At 19.6% G+C, this 23,343-nt stretch overlaps 1 protein-coding gene across 1 annotated transcript; it reads left to right on the forward strand.

Annotated features, from left to right (window-relative positions):
• The first annotated feature begins 376 nt into the window (after positions 1–376).
• Positions 377–14,643, forward strand: LOC102656403 (histone-lysine N-methyltransferase SETMAR-like). Its single transcript, XM_016917176.2, has 2 exons — positions 377–481; positions 13,958–14,643. Exons 1-2 carry the CDS (start codon positions 377–379, stop codon positions 14,426–14,428), a joined length of 576 nt encoding a protein of 191 aa, XP_016772665.2. The 3' UTR covers positions 14,429–14,643.
• The last annotated feature ends 8,700 nt before the right edge of the window (positions 14,644–23,343 follow it).

Raw genomic sequence — 23,343 nt, forward strand, 5'->3', positions numbered from 1 at the left:
TATTTATAATAATGTTATATTTATGTTATGTTATATTCATATATTATATATTATATATAATATAATATATGATATTATATATATTATAGATATTATATATATATGTTAAATACATATTGTTCCAGTTCTTTGTATAAATTCGATTTGTATTTGCGTATATCGAGAGAGTGCAAAGAACAAATTAGTGAATTTGTAATTTAAGACGTTCATAAAATGAATAATTGTATTTTTTATAGATATAATGTGTGATGTTAATATTAATATGTAATATTCAATTTTTCGATTCAATAATCTAACATAAAAATAAGAAATATTAAATACAAGATTATTTTTATTTTGTTTTTATCAATTGATTCATTTCTATCTTCAATGATCAATGTTCAGTGTAGAATTAAAATTTAATTCAAGTATCATTAATGATTCTTGTACATCTGAAATTTCTCTATATATACATCTTCAGCAAAGAATAGCTCATGAACAGGTGATTTTAAAAAATTAATCCTTACACTGTTTATGGATAATTTGCGAATATTGATAAGAACGCATCTTGAATATAATTAAAAAATGCAAATTTATATAGAAAAAAAACACATTCAATCTTTAATCGAAATTTTATAGAAATACTTTTTAATTTATTTCTGGATTTCAAATAAATAGTTTGAATGTAATATAATAATTCAATCATAATTTTAAATGAAATGTTGCATGATCATCATTAATATTAATATTATAAAATTTTATTATATTGAATTTTGATGAATGTTTAAGATAAGTTTTTATTAAATAATGTTTCTATATTTAATTTATGTAATTGATAAAATTTTTCTTTTACAAAATTATATAAACAATAATATAATATAAAACATAAATATATTGCAACTCAAACTTGAACAATTGATGATTCGCATACGACTTTTCATCCTATTTCTCACCATATTCCTGTAGAAGAGGTTGAAAAGTTAGAGATATTATTGTATATTTATATTCTTATTCGCAAGAGATAAAATACAAGAAAAGAAAATATGAATGATCCATCGCGAGAGAATGGTATTTTGAAATGATAGCAGAAAAAGAGTTGTTCAAATTTAGCATAACTATTAGGCAACTGACAATTTTTCTTTATTTCTTATTCCTAGATTTTCTCACAATTTCTCTACACAATTATGTAAAATAAAGTACATAAAAGAACATAGAATAGTTAAAAGTGGCAGAATCGGCATATTAGTAGTATTGAAGATAACTAATATTCTGATATGACATGATATGATGGAAGAGAAAAATTTATCCAAGCCTGCATCACATAATATTTATATATATTAAATTCCATTGAAATTCAGAAATAGTTATTTCTGTATATAAAAAAATTCTATCTAGAAAGATATTATCATATTACTTTTATCTTATTATTTTTTTTTTTTCCATTAAGAGAACGCAACATGATTAATGATTTCAAATTACTTTGAATATGAATATATAATATATGAAATATATGAAAATTTGAATCAAATACGATTCTATAAAAATTTTGAAATGCTTGAAAATTTTGAAAATCTTGAAATTTTTGGGAATTTGAAAATTTTAATAAATCTTAAAAATTTAATAATATTCAAATTTTCGCTTATCTCATTGTTTAATATTTTTAATTATAGAGATTGATAATAAAAATTGAAAACAATAGAAGCAATAACTTTAAAATACAATATTTGTGAAATACTATTTATATAATTAATAATAACAATTTTTAATGTTTGATTTATTTTTTATATTTTTAACAACATTTTTAATATTTTTTTTATTAAAATAATACCAAATACAATATGATTTCATATTTTATATTTTATGTTGTAAATAATAACTTATTAAATAAATAAGTTTATTAAGTAAATAAATATGATTGAAATTATATAGTGTTTAATGTTATTATAATCAGAAAAATATCAGAAATATATTCAATTTTAACTTATGATGTTGAATTTCGTTGAAATGATTGCGGTTCATCAATAAGAAATAAATGCGGCTGATGTTGAAGTAAGTTTGTTTGTGTTTGTTGTGTAAGTTGTTTGTTTTGCGTGTGATAATGATAATTGATCTTTCTTTCGCAGTGGCTGAATTTGTTTTATTTTCGCGTTGCTCATTTTGTTCGTTTGTTTTATTATTATATGTCTTATTAGTAGTTTTAATTTTTTTGGAAAATCAATCAAGAAATATAGTTATGTTCGTTTCTGGTGTCAAATGCTTTTAATGGAACGGATAGAGTAACGCTCGGAATGAAATTCACAAAATTTCAAAGTAATGATTGTGATTGATAAGACAATGATAAATTGTCTCAAAATTATTCTTCAGAACGCTTGATTTATAATACATCTGCGGCTATTGTAAAAACAGATAAATCTTAAAACATCTGATTTATTATTAAAAATCATTTAAAAAAAATCTGTGCTCATGTTATAAATCAATTTTCAGTGAGATTTCAAGTTAAGTGCCTTAATATATTGTTACGACACAATATATATTGTTAAAAGTTTCATAGAGAAAAAATTAAAAATAAAAAAGTTTTATTATTAAGCAGCATTATTTTAAAACTATATTATTTCTGGTTATTTTTATTTAGTTTATCTTAATTCACTTCTATTCTATAGTTCAATTTCTAGAGTTCTATAATTCACAAATAATCATAAAAGAATAAATAAATGAAAATCTGAATCAAATCTTGAACATGACCAAGATCTAATCAAAATCTTTAAAACTCCCAAGACTTCCAAAACTTTAAGATTTTGAAAAGTTTCAATATTTTCTTGCTCAATTGAATCATTTAAGACTAAGATTTTTATAAAATTAAATTTTATATGATGATTCAAATTTTGGCAATATTGAAAAATTTCAAGTTATTTCGAAACCGAATTTTTATAAGTATAATTTATTCTGTCTATACCTATTCTTATTATTATATGAATATATTCATATATATAAATTAATAATATATCTATGTTTACTTATAGTAGTTATGATATTTATCATGCATTTAGCTGAGCACTTTTATCGTTTATCTAATAAAAATTTAAAATGCTGATAATTCATTAACAAAATCTTATTGTATCTCATATGTATATATGAATTTTTTATGTTATTTTGATGAGAATTCTTCAAAAATATCTCAAATTTTTATAAATATATGTATATATTTATATTACTACATAGGAGAAATGTAGAGTTGATATATTTTTGAAAAAAAAGATTATATAAATGAAATTAAATAATAATATTTGTGCATATATTCTATTTTTTAACAAAAACAACAAATTTTTTAAATTTAAATAAAAAAATGTGTTTAAAAATTATTTCATAAATAATGAAAAATGTCTCAAGCTTCCCAATCTCTACAAAAATTAATATATAATTATAAGAGATATCAAATGTAAAATCAAAATAATTTACATTATATAAATTTTACAATAAAACATTTTTATTTGAATACTTAGATCAATATATTGTATTGTACCATCTGGAATATTTGATATTGAATCTAATGAATTTAGTTTTGAAATGAATATAAAAATTTTTAATAAATAAAAGCTGCATTTTCATTTTCATCTATGCTTTTAATATCTATATTATTTTCAAAATCTATAACATTAATATTAATTATATGTGTGTGTAGGTACATGATTTATTTTTATTAAATATGTTATAAAATATTAAAATAAATTATTATTGCAAATAAATGTTATATAGATTGATTATGAAAAAGAAATTTATTTTTCATGAATTATTTAAAAATATATATTTCAATATATTTAATAGTTCATAAACTTAACGAATTTATAACTGAAAATAGTTATTAATGAAATTTAATCAAATTATGTTATATAGTTGTATTATATTTTATTTCTTATATATCATTATAGTATATCTTTATAGATCATTTAACTAATAATTAACTAATAATTAAAATTAATATTAATATTTAATAATGTAATGTAAAAATAAATTATATTTATAAAAAGAATTAATTAATTAGATTGTATGGCCAAAAATAATAGATAATATAAATAATTTAAAATTAATAATTAGTATTACTTATCTTTTACTACAATTAATACTAATATAATATTACATTATAATAGTTATATATGTATAGTAATATATTACTAATATATTTTCATTCTTTATTAAATTTTCTATATATTCTATATATGTTCTACATTATTCTATATTATTCTCTATTGTAATCATTATTAAAATTTCCAATTTATTCATTAAATTGTTAATAAAGATTCATTTAATTAAATTAAATATGAATTATATTAATAATAATAATAGAATATATTTTTTTAATAACATGTATTACAATCATTATCATATTAAAAAATATATTCTTCATCTGAATTTATTTTTAATAAAACTTTCTCTTTTCTAAATTTACATTTATTATATTGATTTACTTATTAACATTTCTAATTTTATTAATTTAGATTTAATGATAATTTTCCTTTAATTAAGTTTCCTTTCTTTTAATTATATAATAATTATTTAATTATCATGTATAAAATCTAATTATTAACATAATATGCAATTCTTTCGATATTTCATTTTGCTTTTTCAAATTTGAAATATTGTTTTTTATTTTGATAGAAAATTGTATAGATTGATGAAATTAAATTAAAATCATAGTGGCAATAAAAAAAAACAAAATATTTGAAAAAAAAATAAAAAAATCATTGATGATTATATTTACTTAATTGCTAAAATATGCAAATATTACAAACTTTACAAAGTTAAAATTAAGATATTTTAAATAGACAACTTGAATTTTTTGAAACATAATATTATAAAAGTAAAAAAAAAAAAAAAAAAAAAAAAAAACACAAAAGACAAGTATCAGATATAAACAAGCTTTCTTCTGGGAAAAATGAAACAATAACTGAAATCATGTCAAATTTTTGGATTTTTCAGAAAAATCACATTATTTCCTTTAAATCAGAGACTTTCTATCTGATATTGTTACAAGTTATCGCCTAATGACTTTGTAGAAATATCGAATTTATAATATATTTCTAATTATTGAAAATTAAAAAAATTTTAACAAACATTTATAAAAACTAATATATGTGATTAATATTTCAAGAATTCTGTTCAAAAATCTATCTCTGATCGTGTCATAAATTATTCTGAAGAAAACCTCATGTGTTTTTTTATGATATAAGACTAAGCTTGTATACGTATATAAGCTTGTTTACCTATAAGCTGATATGTACTAACTAATAATTATAATACATGAGTTATTTCACTTAAATCGACGCCTGCGAATATTTCCAGAAATAATCATGATATTGAAGCCATAATTTTTGCTTTTTCTATATTTATACATAGAGAATATACGAAAATCAACTTTGTTTTTTAAATGGAATTACATAATTTTTACATGAATCAATCCATCTTGTTTTTTTATATAAAAAAGTTAATTATATTAAAAAAATTATTAATTTAACAGATAAAATGAAATAGGAAAATAGCTGTGATATTTTTTAAAGCTACTAATTGATAAATTGTCTTTTTTGACAATAATTAATCAACACGTTTTAAAAAAAAAACATAAAGAAAGCCGTGCATTTTCACGAAGACACTAAATTTATCAAAAATTACTAAAATTAATTCATTATAATAATAAGAATTCGTTAAATACAGTTTATTTAAAAAGTACAATTCAGGATTAATTCAAAAAAATTTCTATTTTTCAATTTTGGATTCAATTTATAATTTAGATTGAAGACATAATTTTAATTATATATAATTATAATACAGATAGAACGATGAATTAAAATAGATCAAATTATATGATTAAATTTTACTGATTTCAAGAAATCTTTGATTATACTTCGAAGCAGTATATATTATATATAATATAATATAATACATAATTAATTGAAATATAATATGAGCCTAGAGATTAAATTTAAATTAAGTAATTCATAAATTATTACATACATTATTTAATGAATTATTGATATAAAATTTTTTTATATAATCAAGATTTGATAATTGATATAATTTCAGTTTTTTGTTTAACTGTTTTATTTTTTATTTTTTATTATTTTTACTATTACATTTAATTTTTTTAGTAAATAATTATGAAACAATAAATTGATCCTGTCAATTGATATATTTTTTAAATATATTAAAAATTAAATAAAAATTAAGTAATAGAGAATTGATAATACAATTGATAATACAAATTCCATGAAACTTTGCATATTTTGTTCATTGAGTTAAAATAAGAGCAAAATTATATTTTGTTTGTGCTACCTTATTTTAAAGGTCTTTTAAAGGAAAATCTTTTAAAGGAATTTTAGTTTCTTATTGTTCGCTTCTTTCTCTATTTAAATGCTCATAAATTGTAAATGATAGAAAATATTAAAAAATATAAATTATTAGGGAATAGATTATGGAATGATTTAATTAATAAAAAAGAATATAATATGAGTTTTTTTATATACAAACATAATCACTTATTTTTAAATCAATTGATCATATAATAATCTTTTAAATTAAAAAAATCATATGAAGAAATGCAGTTTTCAATTGAATTGTATCATTTCTAAATCATTACAGCAGCTATGGAAAATATTAATCTAACAATATCATATTTCATGATCGGAGAAAATGTTTCTTAGTAATCAATGCTATCTTTTTTTGTATAGTTTCTTATAACCATATATTTATAAATTGTCTCATTTATTTTATATATATATATTTTTTAAAAATATAATGATTACAAAAAGTGATATAAAAATAATTTTAACATTGCTTGATCTCGAAGCTAAAATGTTTTATTTTCTTCAAGAAATTCAAGTTCTTCAGTGATTGTTTTTATTTTCTTGTACTTGAATCTTTTAATGCTTCTTAAACTATTTGTGGATCACAAATAGTAAGAAATGTTTCTACTATTTCAAAATGAACTTCTGTCAACACGGAACATTTTCTACAAAGCAAATAAGGACTTCATTAAATCATCTGCTAAGGATTTTTTGCTTTGTTCAATAATGATATCGATTTATCTTTATTGATCTCACTATCCGCCTATGCATTTGTTTTATCTGTTATCAATAAACTTAATTATCTCTATAGGCTCTACATTTCTCCTTGAAAATAATATTTCTACAAATGTAACATTTCTTCGTGACAGAATCGAATAATCGATAAATTTTTTTTTTTTTCACTGTAGCTTTTCAAAGTAGCTTATTAAATATTTTTTTGAATTTATTTCTCACTTGTTTCTTTGGTCTTTTGGTATATGACCACAACAGTCACTTTCGAAAATTTGTTAATATATTACAGATAGCTTTTTGCTATACCGTTTTATATAGTTTTGTTCCTTCTAAGATTTTTAACTATTTGATTTTTGACATATATATATAGCTGTAGCCATTATCTTACCCCCTAAAAATAGTGATAACTTAAAACTTTTTTACATGCAATATAGACTTCATTGATTCAACAATTATTCTATTAGGTTTCTCAATAGATTTGTTTTGTTCTACACAAGTTATTGTTGTTTTATATTTAATATTTTTCGAAAGTAAATAATTTTTAGCGTTTTATTACAAAATTCTTTACTACAATCAGTTCTTTTTTTCTTTTATGTTATGTCTATCCACTTATATATCAAAATAAAACTGTTTCAAATAATTGAGAAGGTCTGTTTTTTTCTTTTAAGAAATAAACATAACAGTATCTTAAATAATTGTCATTTAATAATAAAAAATAATATGATTTTTCAATAGATATTTATTTCATCTCATCATATAATAAAATATTTATCTTGCATTTTTAATCTTAGTAAATTATTCTTTCGGAAAAAATATTCGATATTATTTAACATTTATATATATTTATATATATATATATATATTATATATATTTATATATATATTTATATATATTTTATCGAATATTTTCATATATGTACTATGTTCGCACTCATAATAGCAATATTGTGATGATTTCATGAATGTAAGCTAATAAGTGGTATGCTCTTCGACAGATGTCGTAATACACAATTTCTATATAATAGAAATAATATATAATACTTTTTAAAAATAAATGGAGTGTGTAAGTCGTTGTGGACTTATACGTGAAGAGCGCATATCTATTTAGAGACCAGAGTGTCTCATGTTACAGCAAGTAATCATATGTGAACAAAAATATAATTATTGGTCAAACTCAACGATTCATAATGAAACTTTCTTTGCAAATACGATAAGTAATCATGTCCAATAATCAAAATACAATATATTCACAAACTATTTAATTATCTAAACTATTTAATATGCAGTGGTCGAACGACATGATGAGACTACCAATAAAGCCAGTGCTCAGAAAATCCCCTCCTAGTTCAATTGGAACAGTCACAGTTTTCCAGTGAGAGTCCAATAACCAATCATCGAATCAGTATCCGACTCGCGACATCTCCAAGTTGGAAGAAAATTCCTCGTTTGGCTGGTGATCTGTATACAAAGATTTCACAATAAATAAGAACAAATCAACATATCTCTCTTATATCTCTCTAGAATGAATTAAAATAATATTATTTGTCATTGAGTCGAGATCGGTTCAATAAGTTGAACTATAACAGAAATATATAATTATAAATGATATCTCTCAAAAACGATAATCTTTCAAACATCAACCTTTGTTTAGATTTAACAGAGATCTGCGAGCGATAATAGAAAAGAAATTTCTTTGAATAAATTATTTATAAATCTTCGAGCAATAAGTATTATATAAATATGTATTATATAAATATAATAAGAAGTCATATATAAATATAATATTTAAAAGACACTTCTTTTAAATATTTTTCCTTATGTTTTTCAATTCAAATATGCCATATAAAAAATTATATAGTATATATAAAATACAACAATAAACAAAATAATGAATAAAGTAATAGACAAAAAATTCAATAAAAATTAATTACAAAATCTTTTAATAAAGTTAAATTATACTTAATAATGTTAAATAAACTATGTCTATATAGATTTATACATCTGATTTAAAAATTATTTCATTTATTTATTAAATATTGTAATAAAAAAAATTTATCACAGATGAAGAATTTTTTGTTTAAAATTATTTAAAAATTTAAGCAAAAATGTGTATTAGTCAAAAATATGATACGAATTAACCACCATTCAAATGAACTGACATCAATATGCTACATATTTAAAAAAAGTAGTAAAAAAGAAATCAGTTCGCATTCAAAAACATATTATAATAAAAAGATAATATTATGTTGATAATAGTATGGTATTTATGTTTATGACAAAATAAATTGACAATGAAATAATATTAATATTATTCTCTTTCATTATATATTTTTTTAATAAATGTCATTATTCCTTTCAATTTATATCTTTATGATAAAATACATTTTTTTAAAAAGCAAAAATAAAATATAAAAGAAAGTTAACAGTACCACATACAGTTATAGTTATATAGTTGATCTTTCCAATATTATCAATTAAGAAGTAGAATAGTCTTTTAATTTTTGTATAATAAAAATGAAATGAAAATATTATTTTTTTGAAATAAAAATTGAAATAAAAATGTTTTTTTCATGTCTTATTTCTGCTTTCTCATATCTATTTACTAATTATAAATTTACATATTCATTTCCATATTTTCTGTTTACAAAAATAATATATCATATACATAAATAACATATCGTATACATTCGAAAAATTTATCACATTTTTTTCACCAATTATTCATTCACATAAAAATTCTTTCCGGATATATTCTACTGTTTTCATCTTAATTATACAGTGTAATATTTATAATGATGAAGGAAAGATAAATTTAATATGTAATTGCGACAAAAACAGATATCAAGGACCAAATTGGCTAATGGATAACAAAAAAAATTACGCAGAAAACGAAAGATTTCTGATTTTCCTAACTTGACCTTGATTCAAAAAATTTATTCTTTTTTGAAATATTTAATTATATGATAATTTTCATCATTAAGCTTATAGAATTTAATCTAATATTCTGTAATATTTAATATATCTTACATATATTTTAATATTTTTGTGAAACTATTCATTGTTTTAATAAATTATTTATAATGTATAAATTATAGAAATTATTTTGAAACAAATGATGTGACTTCTTAATGAATGAAACTACAGTAATATTTTTTAAAATTTGAAAGATTTATAACAAAGATTAATATCAATATTATTATAAATATAATTACTATATTATTCATATATATTATAAATTATTATATTTATATAATTATTAAATTTTTGTAATAAATATAAATAATGGATATATGTATATAAATATAAACTAATTTTAATATATAACTTTATAATATGTAGTATATATTTTATATGATTTTTAATACATACAAATATTCTTTATTATTAATTATTATTTAGAATTAATTCTGACATTACAATTGAATATGATATATTAATATTCTTTAAGAAAAAATATTAATCAAAATATTATTTTAAATAATAATAAAAATTCAAGTCGAATAGTTGCGAATTTTTTTCAATTTATACACAATTTAAAATATTAAAACTAATGATAGAATCAAATCTCATATATATATATATATATATATATATATATATATATATATATATATATATATATATATATATAAATTTAAATCAAATTTATAAATAATAAATAATAAATATATACTATATAATGCAAAAGATTTTATAGAATTCAAATCAAATGATTTATTTTAATATTTAATTTTAAGCATTTAATTTTAATAGATTTATTTGAAATCTGTTTTCAATTTAAATTAATTCAACCTAAATTTTTTGTTTATTTAAAACAAAATAGAATTTTTAATAATATTGGAATTGAAATTGAAATTTTTTAATTTTCATTAGAACATATATTTGATTCTTTATTTATCGATATATTTATATTGTATTTATATTATTATTGTATTTATATTATTGTATTTATATTATCCATTTACTATAGCAACAGATATAAAAATAATATTTTATATAATAATTACACATCTGCAAAATTTTATCTAAATTAAATATATAAATATCATGCAGAAATTTTTATTCAATTATATTTAGACAATTTCATAACATTTACTTCAGTCAAAATTAGAGATCCTTGTTTTATATACATGTAAGTATTTTAATATGTTATTTCATGTTTTCAAATATATATATATATATATATATATATATATATATATATATATATAAGTATGATGGTAAAGATGCTTTTCAATTGAAAAATATAATTATCTCCAAAAAAATTCAATTATTGAAAATATACTAGTATATAGTATATATATATATTTTTTTAAATTTGTTGAAATTATAGTTCTTAACGATTAACGTCTTAAAATATTAATATTTTAAAAATTACATAAATTAAACTAAGGATTAATGTACATATAATACATAATATAAATAGTAATAGTAATAGAAATATATAATAATTAATTATATGAATTATATAATTATAATGATGTAATTATATGAAATATATATGTATTTTTAATAATATAAATATTTTAAAAATTAAATTAAATTAAATACAAAATAAAAATTTATTAATATATGGATGGTATCACTCATAAAATTATAGTTGATGATTGAACATAACACCCATGCAATATTATCCGATTCATTCGCTGACTATTTGTCGATAGTATAAAAATAGTAAAATAATAATAATAATAAAAAAGAAATGACAATATTTTCTTTTCAATTTATTATAGTTTTCATTTTATTATAGTTTATGATGTAGTTTTTTCATTGTCGCATTCACATAACCATTAAAAATGACATCTTAATTTTATCAATTATATAACTTAACTACATATCTGCAGAATAATCAAAAATATATAAGAAAATATATTAAATCTAAATCAATATTAAAAGAAATATTAGAAGAATAGAAATAATAATAGTTTTACTTAATTAAAAAGCAAATTTTTCTTAAAATAATTCTGAGCAACAGATTTATTTTATATTTTTATGCATATCATAATAAGATAAAAATAGAAATAATACAATAAATAATTCTAGTTTCTTAATAAAAATAAAGCCAAGTATAATCAAATGTAGGAATTTTAACATAAAATTTTGTAAAAGAATCAAATACAAGCATTCAAATGTATGTATTTACCATTTGTATGTAGATATAAACAAACAAATGAGATTTTCTACAAATAGAAAAGTTATTTTGGAGAAATTAAAATAAATAGTATAAAGAAAAATTAGTACGAAACTTATGACATCTAATTCATATTAGAGAAACAAAGATAAAATTTTATGTTGCTTATAGTTAAATATAACGCAATAATGCAATGTAAGTATAGAATGAGAACATTATTTTTTCAAAATGGGATTTTTGCTGCAACATTGTTTATAAGATCTTTTTATACTCATATATCACATTGTCATTTATCAAAAATTTATTATTGTATCAAGAAAGAAAAACAAATTAAAATTTATTTTTGTTCTTATTAAGAAGAAATAACAGATGAAGAAAAGAGAGTTTAATAAAAAAGAATTATAATAAAAAAAAAGAATAAAAAATATGTAAACTGAATGGACAGAATTATTGAAATATAAAAATAATAAGAAAACAACAAAAAAATATAATAATAATATTTTAATAATAAAATAATAAAAACAACAAAAAAATTAATAGATTATTAATAATATTATCAGCATTATTAATAAATTAATACTTTTGAAATGAATTAAAATACAAATAAATTTTATTTTAATGATTATTTAAAAAATCCATTATTTCTACGAAAATTGAAATTTTTATTTTATTAGACATGATAAAAATCGATCACAATGCACGTATTAAAATTAAATTTAAATAATAATTTAATTAATTAAATATTAATAATTAATTAATAAATTAAAATTAAATTCATTTAAATTGCTTCTTCAACAGTCCAAATTCATACAAACACAATATTTGAAAATCGTTCATATTTAAAAAACAACATTATCATTTATTGTATCAATGTACGCGTATCCGACATTTCTCGAAATCTCACTTTTATCATGTTATATTTAATATATATATATTATATATTAATTGATAATTTTCAAATAATAATTTTATCATACAATTATACAATTATACAATTATATAGTAATTAAAAAAACATTATTATAAATAATTATATTTATAATGGGATTTTACTGTTATCCGAATGTTTCTGACAATCGTTTATTTAAAATCACATGATTATATCATCATACTGATAACGAACCAATTATTTGTAGTTTTTAAATGACTAATTTTGATATGTATATCACAAATTTCATAAAATTGAAAATTCACTTAAAAAATGAATACAAATAGAGAACTTTTTTATGATTTTGATTAATAATATTCAAAAACTTACTTATTTAAATATAATTTTACTAATATATATATATATTTGATTTTTAATTAATTAGAGAACTTTTTGCATTAGTCAAATTTTTTTAATATGATAATATCGTTGATTTAATTCTCGCAAAATTCAGAGATTTTTAATAGTATTTGTTATTCTCTTTGTTTTAAAATGTTTCAAATAAATAAATAATATTAAAATAATATATTTCTTCAATGTTAAACAGAATTATCAGTTATCTCAAATTATATTATAAAACAAAGTTAAATTATTAAATTTTGAATCTATATTGCAAACAAGAATTTTATATATTGTTCTTTCAACTTAATAAAAACTTACCAAAAATTCTGATTTTAACGAAAGTTTTTCCCTACAATAATATATATATATTAGGTCTACCGGAAAGTTCTGTCTGAATCTATGACATCATTTTCGCCACGTAAGCATATGTTTATTTATTGCATTCGGCTCTATATTTTTATCGCTTAATGTATACATGTATACTGACGTAACAAATAAACTATAATAAAGTTGATTCACATTAGTCTTAAGTGTGAAACGATAGTATACCCATGGCGACTGATAAAATTCATTTGTATTTTGTACGAATTTCAACAAGGAAGAAATGCTTTCAACAAGGAAGAAGCATGTAGAAATTTATTGAAAGTGTTTGGTGAAGGTACAGTTTCTGATAGGACATGCAGAAGATGGTATGAAAAATTTGAAACAGGTGATTTCGACCTTTCTGATAAGCCACGTTCTGGGCGACCATCTTTGATCGACGACGATGTTGTTAAGGCAATGTTGGAGCAAGATCCTTTTCTGATAACATCGGAGATCGCAGAAAGGCTTAATTCAGCTCAACAAATCATTTCTGACTATATTCGGAAGATAGGATTGATGTGGAAGTATTCAAGATGGGTGCCACATGAATTAAGTCAGAAAAATTTGGATGATCGAGTTGTCATATGCACATCTCTGCTTGCTCGGAACGGGGGATGAAAAATGGATTACATACAACAACATTGTAAGGAAAAGGACATATTGTGAACCGGAAAACCTAGTCCTTCCACCTCTAAACCAAATTTGATTCAGAATAAGAGAATGTTGTGTATATGGTGGGACATTCGAGGACCAATACATTATGAGCTTTTAAAACCGAACGAAAAGCTCAATTCGGAGAAGTATTGTCAGCAACTGGATAATTTAAAGACAGCAGTCCAAAAAAAGAGGCCGGCAATGTTCAATAGGAAGGACATCATACTGCACCACGATAACGCCAGACCACACGCTGCTTTAGAGACTCGTCAAAAAATTACAGAAGTAGGCTGGGAAATTCTGTCGCACCCACCATATTCCCCAGACATAGCACCCTCTGATTATCATTTGTTTTTATCCTTACAAAATTTTTTGACGGGCAAAAAATTCAAAAATGAAGAAGATGTCAAACAAGCACTGGTTCAATTTTTCGCATTAAAAGATGAAACATTTTTCAAAAATGGGATATACAAATTGCCCTCACGCTGGCAAGAGATCATTAATAATAATGGCGATTATATTATTCAATAAAGTTAATTAGCGGTAAGAAAAAATTTGTATTTTGTTTTATTTCAAAAACGGACAGAACTTTCCGGTAGACCTAATATATATATATATATATATATTTATTTATTTATTTATTTATAATAAAATATAGAAAGAAATTTTTTGTCGATAAGAAATCTTTTTGTAAGTCAATTTCTAAAATTATAATATTTATTAAATTTGAAAATAATTTCTTTTAGAAATATTTTAAATATTAAACTTCTTTTATAAGATCTATAATGAACTTTATAAAATTTAAATCTTATGTATAAAAACTTTTTTTCTTCTCGCACCATCACAATATATTATTCAATAATCAAAAAATATCGAAACAAATTGTCCAATAATAAATAATTATTATATTTAAAAAAAAAAAGAAAAACATGAACGATTCTAAACATCCTAAACACGAATTTTATGTATTATTTTCCAATATAATAAATATTCTTATACTTATATATGATACTTTGAATTAAAACTCAGTTTTTGAAGAAGAAATTTCTTTACTATTCTTTGAATCATATTACTTGTTATATCCTTGTTGGAGTAATCGTTGCCAAGAATTAATACATATAATATATTTCTTTGATATGTGTATCAAATATAAAAATATTAATGATTCGACGGAAGAAACTTGATTATATATATATATATATAAAAGTGGCTTTTGTTGTCATGAAAAAAGTTATAATTTGCAATTGAATTCTATTTTATAATTCTATTTTTAAACATTTAACACATCATTAATATAATACATTTTTGATGCTCACTAACATAAAAAAATTATAATTAATATTTCAATTTTTTAAATATTTTATTTATTTTTTAAATAATTTTTAATATCAAATATAAGATTTTGTAAAAAGAAAATGTTGATTTATTAAATTTGTTATCCATTTAATACAATAATGTATATATTATTGTATAATATATATATATATATATATATTTTTTTTAATATTTCTTTAATAGATAGACAAAATTATAAAAACATTTTCTTTCTAAATTTATTGTTTATTATTTAAATTTTAGAATTATATATGAAGCAAAATATATATAATGTATACAAATATAAATTTTTAATGATTTAAAATCTCCTATTCTATTTTAAAATTGTAATTTAAAAAATATTTATTTAATATTTATAAAATTTATATAACATTTTAGTTTTTGAACTATTATGAAATAACGAAAATGAAGTTGTAATAATGTTCTATTAATTTCCTATCATTTTATTTAATATAAATTTAAATTGCTTAATTAATTAATCTTAATTGTTTAATAATTAAATCGACATTTTTATGTATCAATCTTTTTGTTTTAATATATTAATATGCGATAATGTACAATAGTATGCGGAGGAACAAGCATACTATATATGGAGTATCTTCTGTGTGTTCACTATATAAGCCATTAGGCAATGAATGTGGGCGGTATACGCATCCTATATGTCGTATTATCACGTGTATATCGACCCTGCCAATAACAGCCGCTTATAAACGACCTATCCTTTCGTAACATGCTCGAACTATAATTCCAGAACTTTACAATAGAATGATACGATCACGATCCTAATGTCATAATGCAAAAGTTAAAAAAAATAATTATATAAAAAAATATAATATATATAATATATAATATATAATATATAATATATAATATATAATATATAATATATAATATATAATATATAATATATAATATATAATATATAATATATAATATAAATAATTACATAAAAAATAAAGAATTAAGCATATAATGATGAAGTGAATTTTTTAAAAAACTATCTTAACTATCTTAATAACTATCTAATAACTTAATCAATTTTAATAAATTTGAAATGCTATTAGAAATATTATTTTAAACAATTTTTTTGTATATATATTCAATTTACTATTATATTATACTATTATATATAGTAAAAAATATTTTTGCATATAAGGAAAAAATATATATATATTTGTGTTGAATTGTTTGATTTCAATTCAAAAAATTAAATTGCGTTTATGTTACATTTCGTTTCAATTTAATGATCCATTTATATCTACTAACAGATATTGTGTTCATATTATAATATCTATTAATAGAATAATATCAGATTAATTCAGATTATATTACAGTGCATTCATACTTAATTTTTTTTTTTTATCTATCTATCCCAGAAATTTATCACTATATATTCATTTAGCATTATAAATATATAAATTATTTACAAAAATATATAATGATTATCTCCAAATAATTTTAGTAAGCAATTATTTGTCAATATAGTTTAAGCTTAAGAAAACTTGTCATTTTGTATAAATATTTGTAATGTTGATAATGAAAATATATCTCCCTATGTCATTAATCATATATTATAATGCTGGCGATATTTTATTTCCTTTAAATTTATTGAATCCAATTACTCTTCTTTATTTTATTTATTACAGTTTTATAAATACTTAAAAACATAACTATAATAACATTAAGGAAAAATTTATTTTAAAAAAAGTAAAATGATTTATAAAAGTATTTAAATATTATCTTACAAAAACATTCAAATATAAATCGAAAATTCTGATATTAATAATAAATTTTTTCTTGTAATATAATAACTTATATATTGAGCAATTTTTTATCGATTAATACAGTTATATTGGCATTACTTTAATTTAAATTTAATATTATTCTCTCAATATGAATGAATTAGTAGTTGAAATAAATCTCGAAATATAGTTCATCATTACATTTGTCTCTGTATCAGCGAACTAAGAACATAAACAAGTTTGTTCGCCGGAAGGACACAAAAGCACATAGGCTTTAATTGACCGATGTGTACGAGGGACAAATAGTATCACTTCGTAAACGGGGCACGGCATGCAGCAGCAATAGCCCGTGTAATCATCCCGTGTCCATCGTATCTGTCCATTCACATTAGTGATCCCTTATTTCGTACAAACTGTATCGATGTATTCCTGCGATCGAAGGAACAGATGGATATAGATGATCGAGTCAATGGTTTGAGTTATGTATTAGTCTGACATTATATATTGAGTGTCATACTTGACATACATTGCACAATTCGATTGACATGCTTAATATTGGATTCAAATACATATATATTAAAATGACAGAATGCATAAATACTTCAATTTTAATTATTATATATTATATATCTATTCTTATAACTTTATTCTTGTAATACAATTATGATGTATCATCATATGATGTAATCATATCAATTATGATGTAATTCATCAAAATGATCTTTCAGCTAATTCAATGATTGGATTAATCTTATCTATAATATTAAAAAATCAATTGTCAACAAAAACAATTGTTACATTATCCATATGTTTAGATTAAAGTAAATAAAGTATTACTTTTTCATATTTTTGCATTTTTTATAAATATTAATATATAATATTGATGTTAATGTGATAAATATGATATTCAGTTTCAACTATTATTTCTTTCCAAAATATTGAGAGTAAGTGAAATAAAAATTAAAATTGGTTGGTCAATTAATTCACCGACTTATATATTTGAATTTTATTAACTGAATGATAAAATATTCTGTTTTATATTCGTATATATATAACATAAGATTTTTATTTCAAATAATAAATTCATTTTATTTATTTCAAATAAAATAAAGTAAAAACATTTCATTAAATATATACATAAAATATTTTATATTAATTTTATGCATGAAATCAAAATATTTTTTGTTTCTTATATTGTTTCTTATACATATATATGCATAAGAAAATTATTATAAAATAATTTATAATTAGTACGAAAGATATATAAATTCTTTAAATAGGATTAAGTGGATTTATGATTTAAAATGTTAATATAATTTAATATACTAATTTTATGCTAACTATTTCTATATACATATTAATATATTAACGTTATGGAATTTTCCATGGCTGCCAATTTTAAAATAAAGTTAGGAAAATATTGATTAAGATATTTTATAAATAAATATATATATATATAAATATCTTAATAATTGTTTATAAATAATCTTAATTATAAACATTAAATTTGGATTAAATAAAGGAAGATGAATAAGAAAATTTTCATTATACTATTGTTTTACTCTATATTCTAGTCTTACATAAAAAAAAAATACAAATTTGCTTATAAATACTAACTTAAATATCTTAATCAATATTTTTATATATAATTTTCATGTGCTGTCTATAATATATCTTCCAAAAATATTCGACATATTAATAATTAATATTTGTATAATATTTATTTAATATTCATATAAAATATTGAAAATTATTATATATGTATCAATAAATATAACAAATATTTTATTATCATTAACAAAATTGATAAGTTAAGTTATTAATACATCTATTATATTAACTATTATAAAATATTTTCAAAATAGTTTTTCATTTTATTATTGTAAAATCGTTCGCAAGCACATAATATATCTAAAAAGTTGTTATTCCAATCCATTCCTATGTTATGTAGTAATAAAACTAATTTATTATAAAGTTCGCTATTAACAAATTGTATTGTAAAATGATCATAAGTTTATATGCTGATGAAGATTTGTCATTAAATTTACATTATAATTAATATAATAAATTTTGAAATTCGAGGTTATAAATGTTATAAATTCAGAAGAATTCTAAAAGTTTAAAAGAATTTTAACGATTAACAAAATTCAAAAAGTTCTGATAATTTAGGAGCTTAGAAAGTTCCAAAAGTTTAAAAAATTCTGAAGTTCAAAAAATGCTCTCAAAATGTTCATATCCTTTAAAACCTTCTCTATACTCATTTTGTGAAATCGTGGATCTCGGTGAGATACATAAGCACCAATAACATTATAATTCTCTGATTGAACGGGACTCTCATAGTATAAAATATATAAAGAAAATTTCTAATGATATGAATAATGAAATTATTCATAGAGTTCCCAGAAAAATGATCCGCAAGTGGTTGTAATAATTTTTTCAAGTAGGATGTTATTGAGACTGGTATGACTGAAAAATATCTCAAATCCCAAAACCATGCTGACACTTCAATCACATTGAATTGTTTTTAAATATACAAAACAAAATATATAAACAAACATCATCCAAATTTTTTTATTCAAAAATAACATTATCCTCGCAACATCACTCTATATCATCTGTTCAAAAAATTTGAATAGTTATTATAAAAGTCAAATCACTAAAATTCATGAGTAATACTAAGAATGATAACGTAATAAAGATTTGATATATTAAATATTTTATATATGATTAATCCACAGTCAGATTCTAAACGAATGTCAATAAATAATGGCTATTTTTAAACTATAAATCCTGATAGCTTAAATTATATATGCAACATATTTCTATAATATTGATTTTCATAAAAAGTTTCTGCTTCCTCTCTATATATAATTAATATTTATTATGTAACTTTTACAAAAAATAATTTCGCGAAATAATTGAAAGTTTAGCAATTATTGCATAAAATTTCACTTATGATTTTATCAAAATTGATGTAATTCTATCAATCATTTTTCTATCTTATTGATATCAATTTATAATTTAATATATTATACAATTAGAGTTTAAATAATTTATAAGTAATGTAATATATTTATATACGCATATGTATATATATATATATATATATATATATATGTATATACGCACATATATGACATGATCAGTTTTCAAATAATAGTAAAGTATAGTTTACTAATTATCGAGTAATTAGTAAAAATAAATATATATATATATAATAAGCAAAAATAAGTAATAAAAAGAACTTCTTAGTTACAGAATTGAAATTAAGGTATAAAATACATAAAATAAAAATAAAATACGAAAGATAGAAAATCTTATATTATTAAATAAAATAAATTTTTTAATAATAAAAATTTTTAGATGATAAATATATTAATAATAAGATTAATATATAAAGTAATTTATAAGATTAGAACGACAGTAAAAAATTATAATCTATTAAATATTATATGTATAATATATTATAATATTATAAAGAAGAAATAAATTCCTGAAGATATTAGAGAAGAATTATAATAGAGAAGAATAAAGTATAACATTTGACAAATATGAAAATATAAATATTTAAAATGTAATATAAAATAATACAAGATATTATACAAGATTCAAAATGTTTATAATTTTTATTATAAATTGTTTATTTCATATAACGATAAATTATTTGATGATTCTTCTTAAAAATTATTGTTTTTCACCTAATATAGCCTCAAGCACTATATAAGCTTCCAACTTAAATAGATTTTTATAAACTGATTTGTTTTTATTTTTTTCAATTTAACAAAAATTATAGCATTGATAATTCAAGAATATTTAGCACAAAATTGTTTTTTTTATATAGTATTCCAGTTTTCTTATTAAAATTAATAGTCAATGGACTTTTTCTTTTGTATTAAAAATGTGCATTAAAAAAACGAAATGCAAAAGAAATATGTAATCGTCAAGAAATTACAAAAATAATTCTAAAATTAGCTTGTAAAAATATAATATCCATAATGTAATTACACAAGATTTTAATATTTAAAGTATAGGAAAGTCAGTTTTCACAATTTAGTTAAATATGAGAAATGCCTAATTTTTCAAAAAATAGTTTAAAATAATTTTGATTTATTTTATTTTATTAATCTTATTAATCTTATTAATCTAATATCTTATTAATATGTTATTTGTATTTAATTTAATTTCCAAATATTATAATTCTCATATCATTCCTGTTATAATAGTTTTGATTTAGAATGTAATAACATAAGAAATTTTATTCACAATCACTCATATTGGAAGGAAATGTGTATATAGACTGATATTTCGTCAAAAATGATGTTTATAAAACGAAGATGATAAAGTGAAATATTTTTTCATCTTCGATGAGCAAAGAAATTTTGAATGGAAATGCTATATCACGTACTGTCTTTCATAATAGTTTATAATATGATTATGTCTAACAGTTATAATATGATTAGGATCTATATAACTATATTATATATTATATATTAGTCTTTAACTGACAGTCAAAGTAGAATTAGATCATGTTTGGTTGTCAGACTTTAATGATGGACAAAACTTTACAAGTGTTAAGAACACGATATCAGGTATTTTTTTTTCAAAATTTATATTAAATTGCTCTAAAAAAACCAATGCTATCACCTTATAAATAATCAAATTAATCTCTTCAATAATGATACTCCATACTCCAAGAAAAATTAGTCTTGAAATATTGAATAGATATATTATAAAATCTGCACATGTTTGTTATAAATCTTGTCAAAAATAGAATGATATTGATTATTGAAATATATTATTTTCGGAATCAGAATCACATTGTATTCTATATTTTAAAAAATATAGTTTCAAATGTCATCTAAGTGCTCTTTAAAAATAGCATTATCTTCTAGCAATAATATTATGCTAGAATTATAATATATTATAATTATAATTAATATTATTTGTTTTAATATTAATAATTAAGTTAACATTTGAATAATGTGGAAAGGAATCTTCTTCGAATAAACAAGTCATAAATCAAACAAAATTAAAAAATAAAAATTCTATAAGTAAATACTCATAAAGATGATATTCATAAATATAAACGACAATAATACAACATTTCTATGAATTTTAATTAATTTGATTTATTTATCTATATAGATATTTATTTATCTATATAGATTTAAAATTAAATAATAAATTGTAAATATATTAAAATTTCTCAATTATTAGAACAAACGAAAGTCCATTACAAAACACCATAATTCATTTATATGTGTGTAACATTATATAAAAATAAGAAATTTTATTTGATTTAAAAATATTTATGACAATATTCAAAATTAATTCAATAAAATTCAACAAAATTTAAAATTTAGAAAAATAAAGAATTTAGATATATTAGATTAGATATGAGGTATAAAAGTAAAGTATGAAAATCAGTTCAAATTGCATAAAGTTAAAAAATTTAAAGTTTAATTCAAAATTACTTAATTAAATTGTACAAGATTATTTATTTTAATTTTTAATCATTTTTATCTTTATAATATTTTCATTCTTATTTTTATTCTGACTCTAATGCATTGATGTATCAATCATGAAAATTAAGAAATAAGAAACATTTATATTTTCCTCGTCCATTTTTGGTTCATAGCAGATCATAGTTAAATTAATTTTGTTACACATTTTAATATTTAAGTTACGGTAAACTTTCACAATTTAATTGAACATATGTTTATTATTATTCGTGTGATATATATTCCTTAATAAAATAAAGTGTAAAATAAATGTAAAATATAAGATTACAATACATCTACC

Source organism: Apis mellifera, linkage group LG7 (assembly GCF_003254395.2).
Source record: "Apis mellifera strain DH4 linkage group LG7, Amel_HAv3.1, whole genome shotgun sequence".
In the NCBI taxonomy this organism is placed as follows: Eukaryota; Metazoa; Arthropoda; class Insecta; order Hymenoptera; family Apidae; genus Apis; species Apis mellifera.

Coding starts and splice junctions, on each gene's coding strand:
- LOC102656403 (XM_016917176.2), top strand. CDS start 377: ATGTTCAGTGTAGAATTAAAATTTAATTCAAGTATCATTAATGATTCT. Junction 482..13,957: donor AAAGAATAGCTCATGAACAG/GTGATTTTAAAA, acceptor ACTATAATAAAG/TTGATTCACATTAGTCTTAA.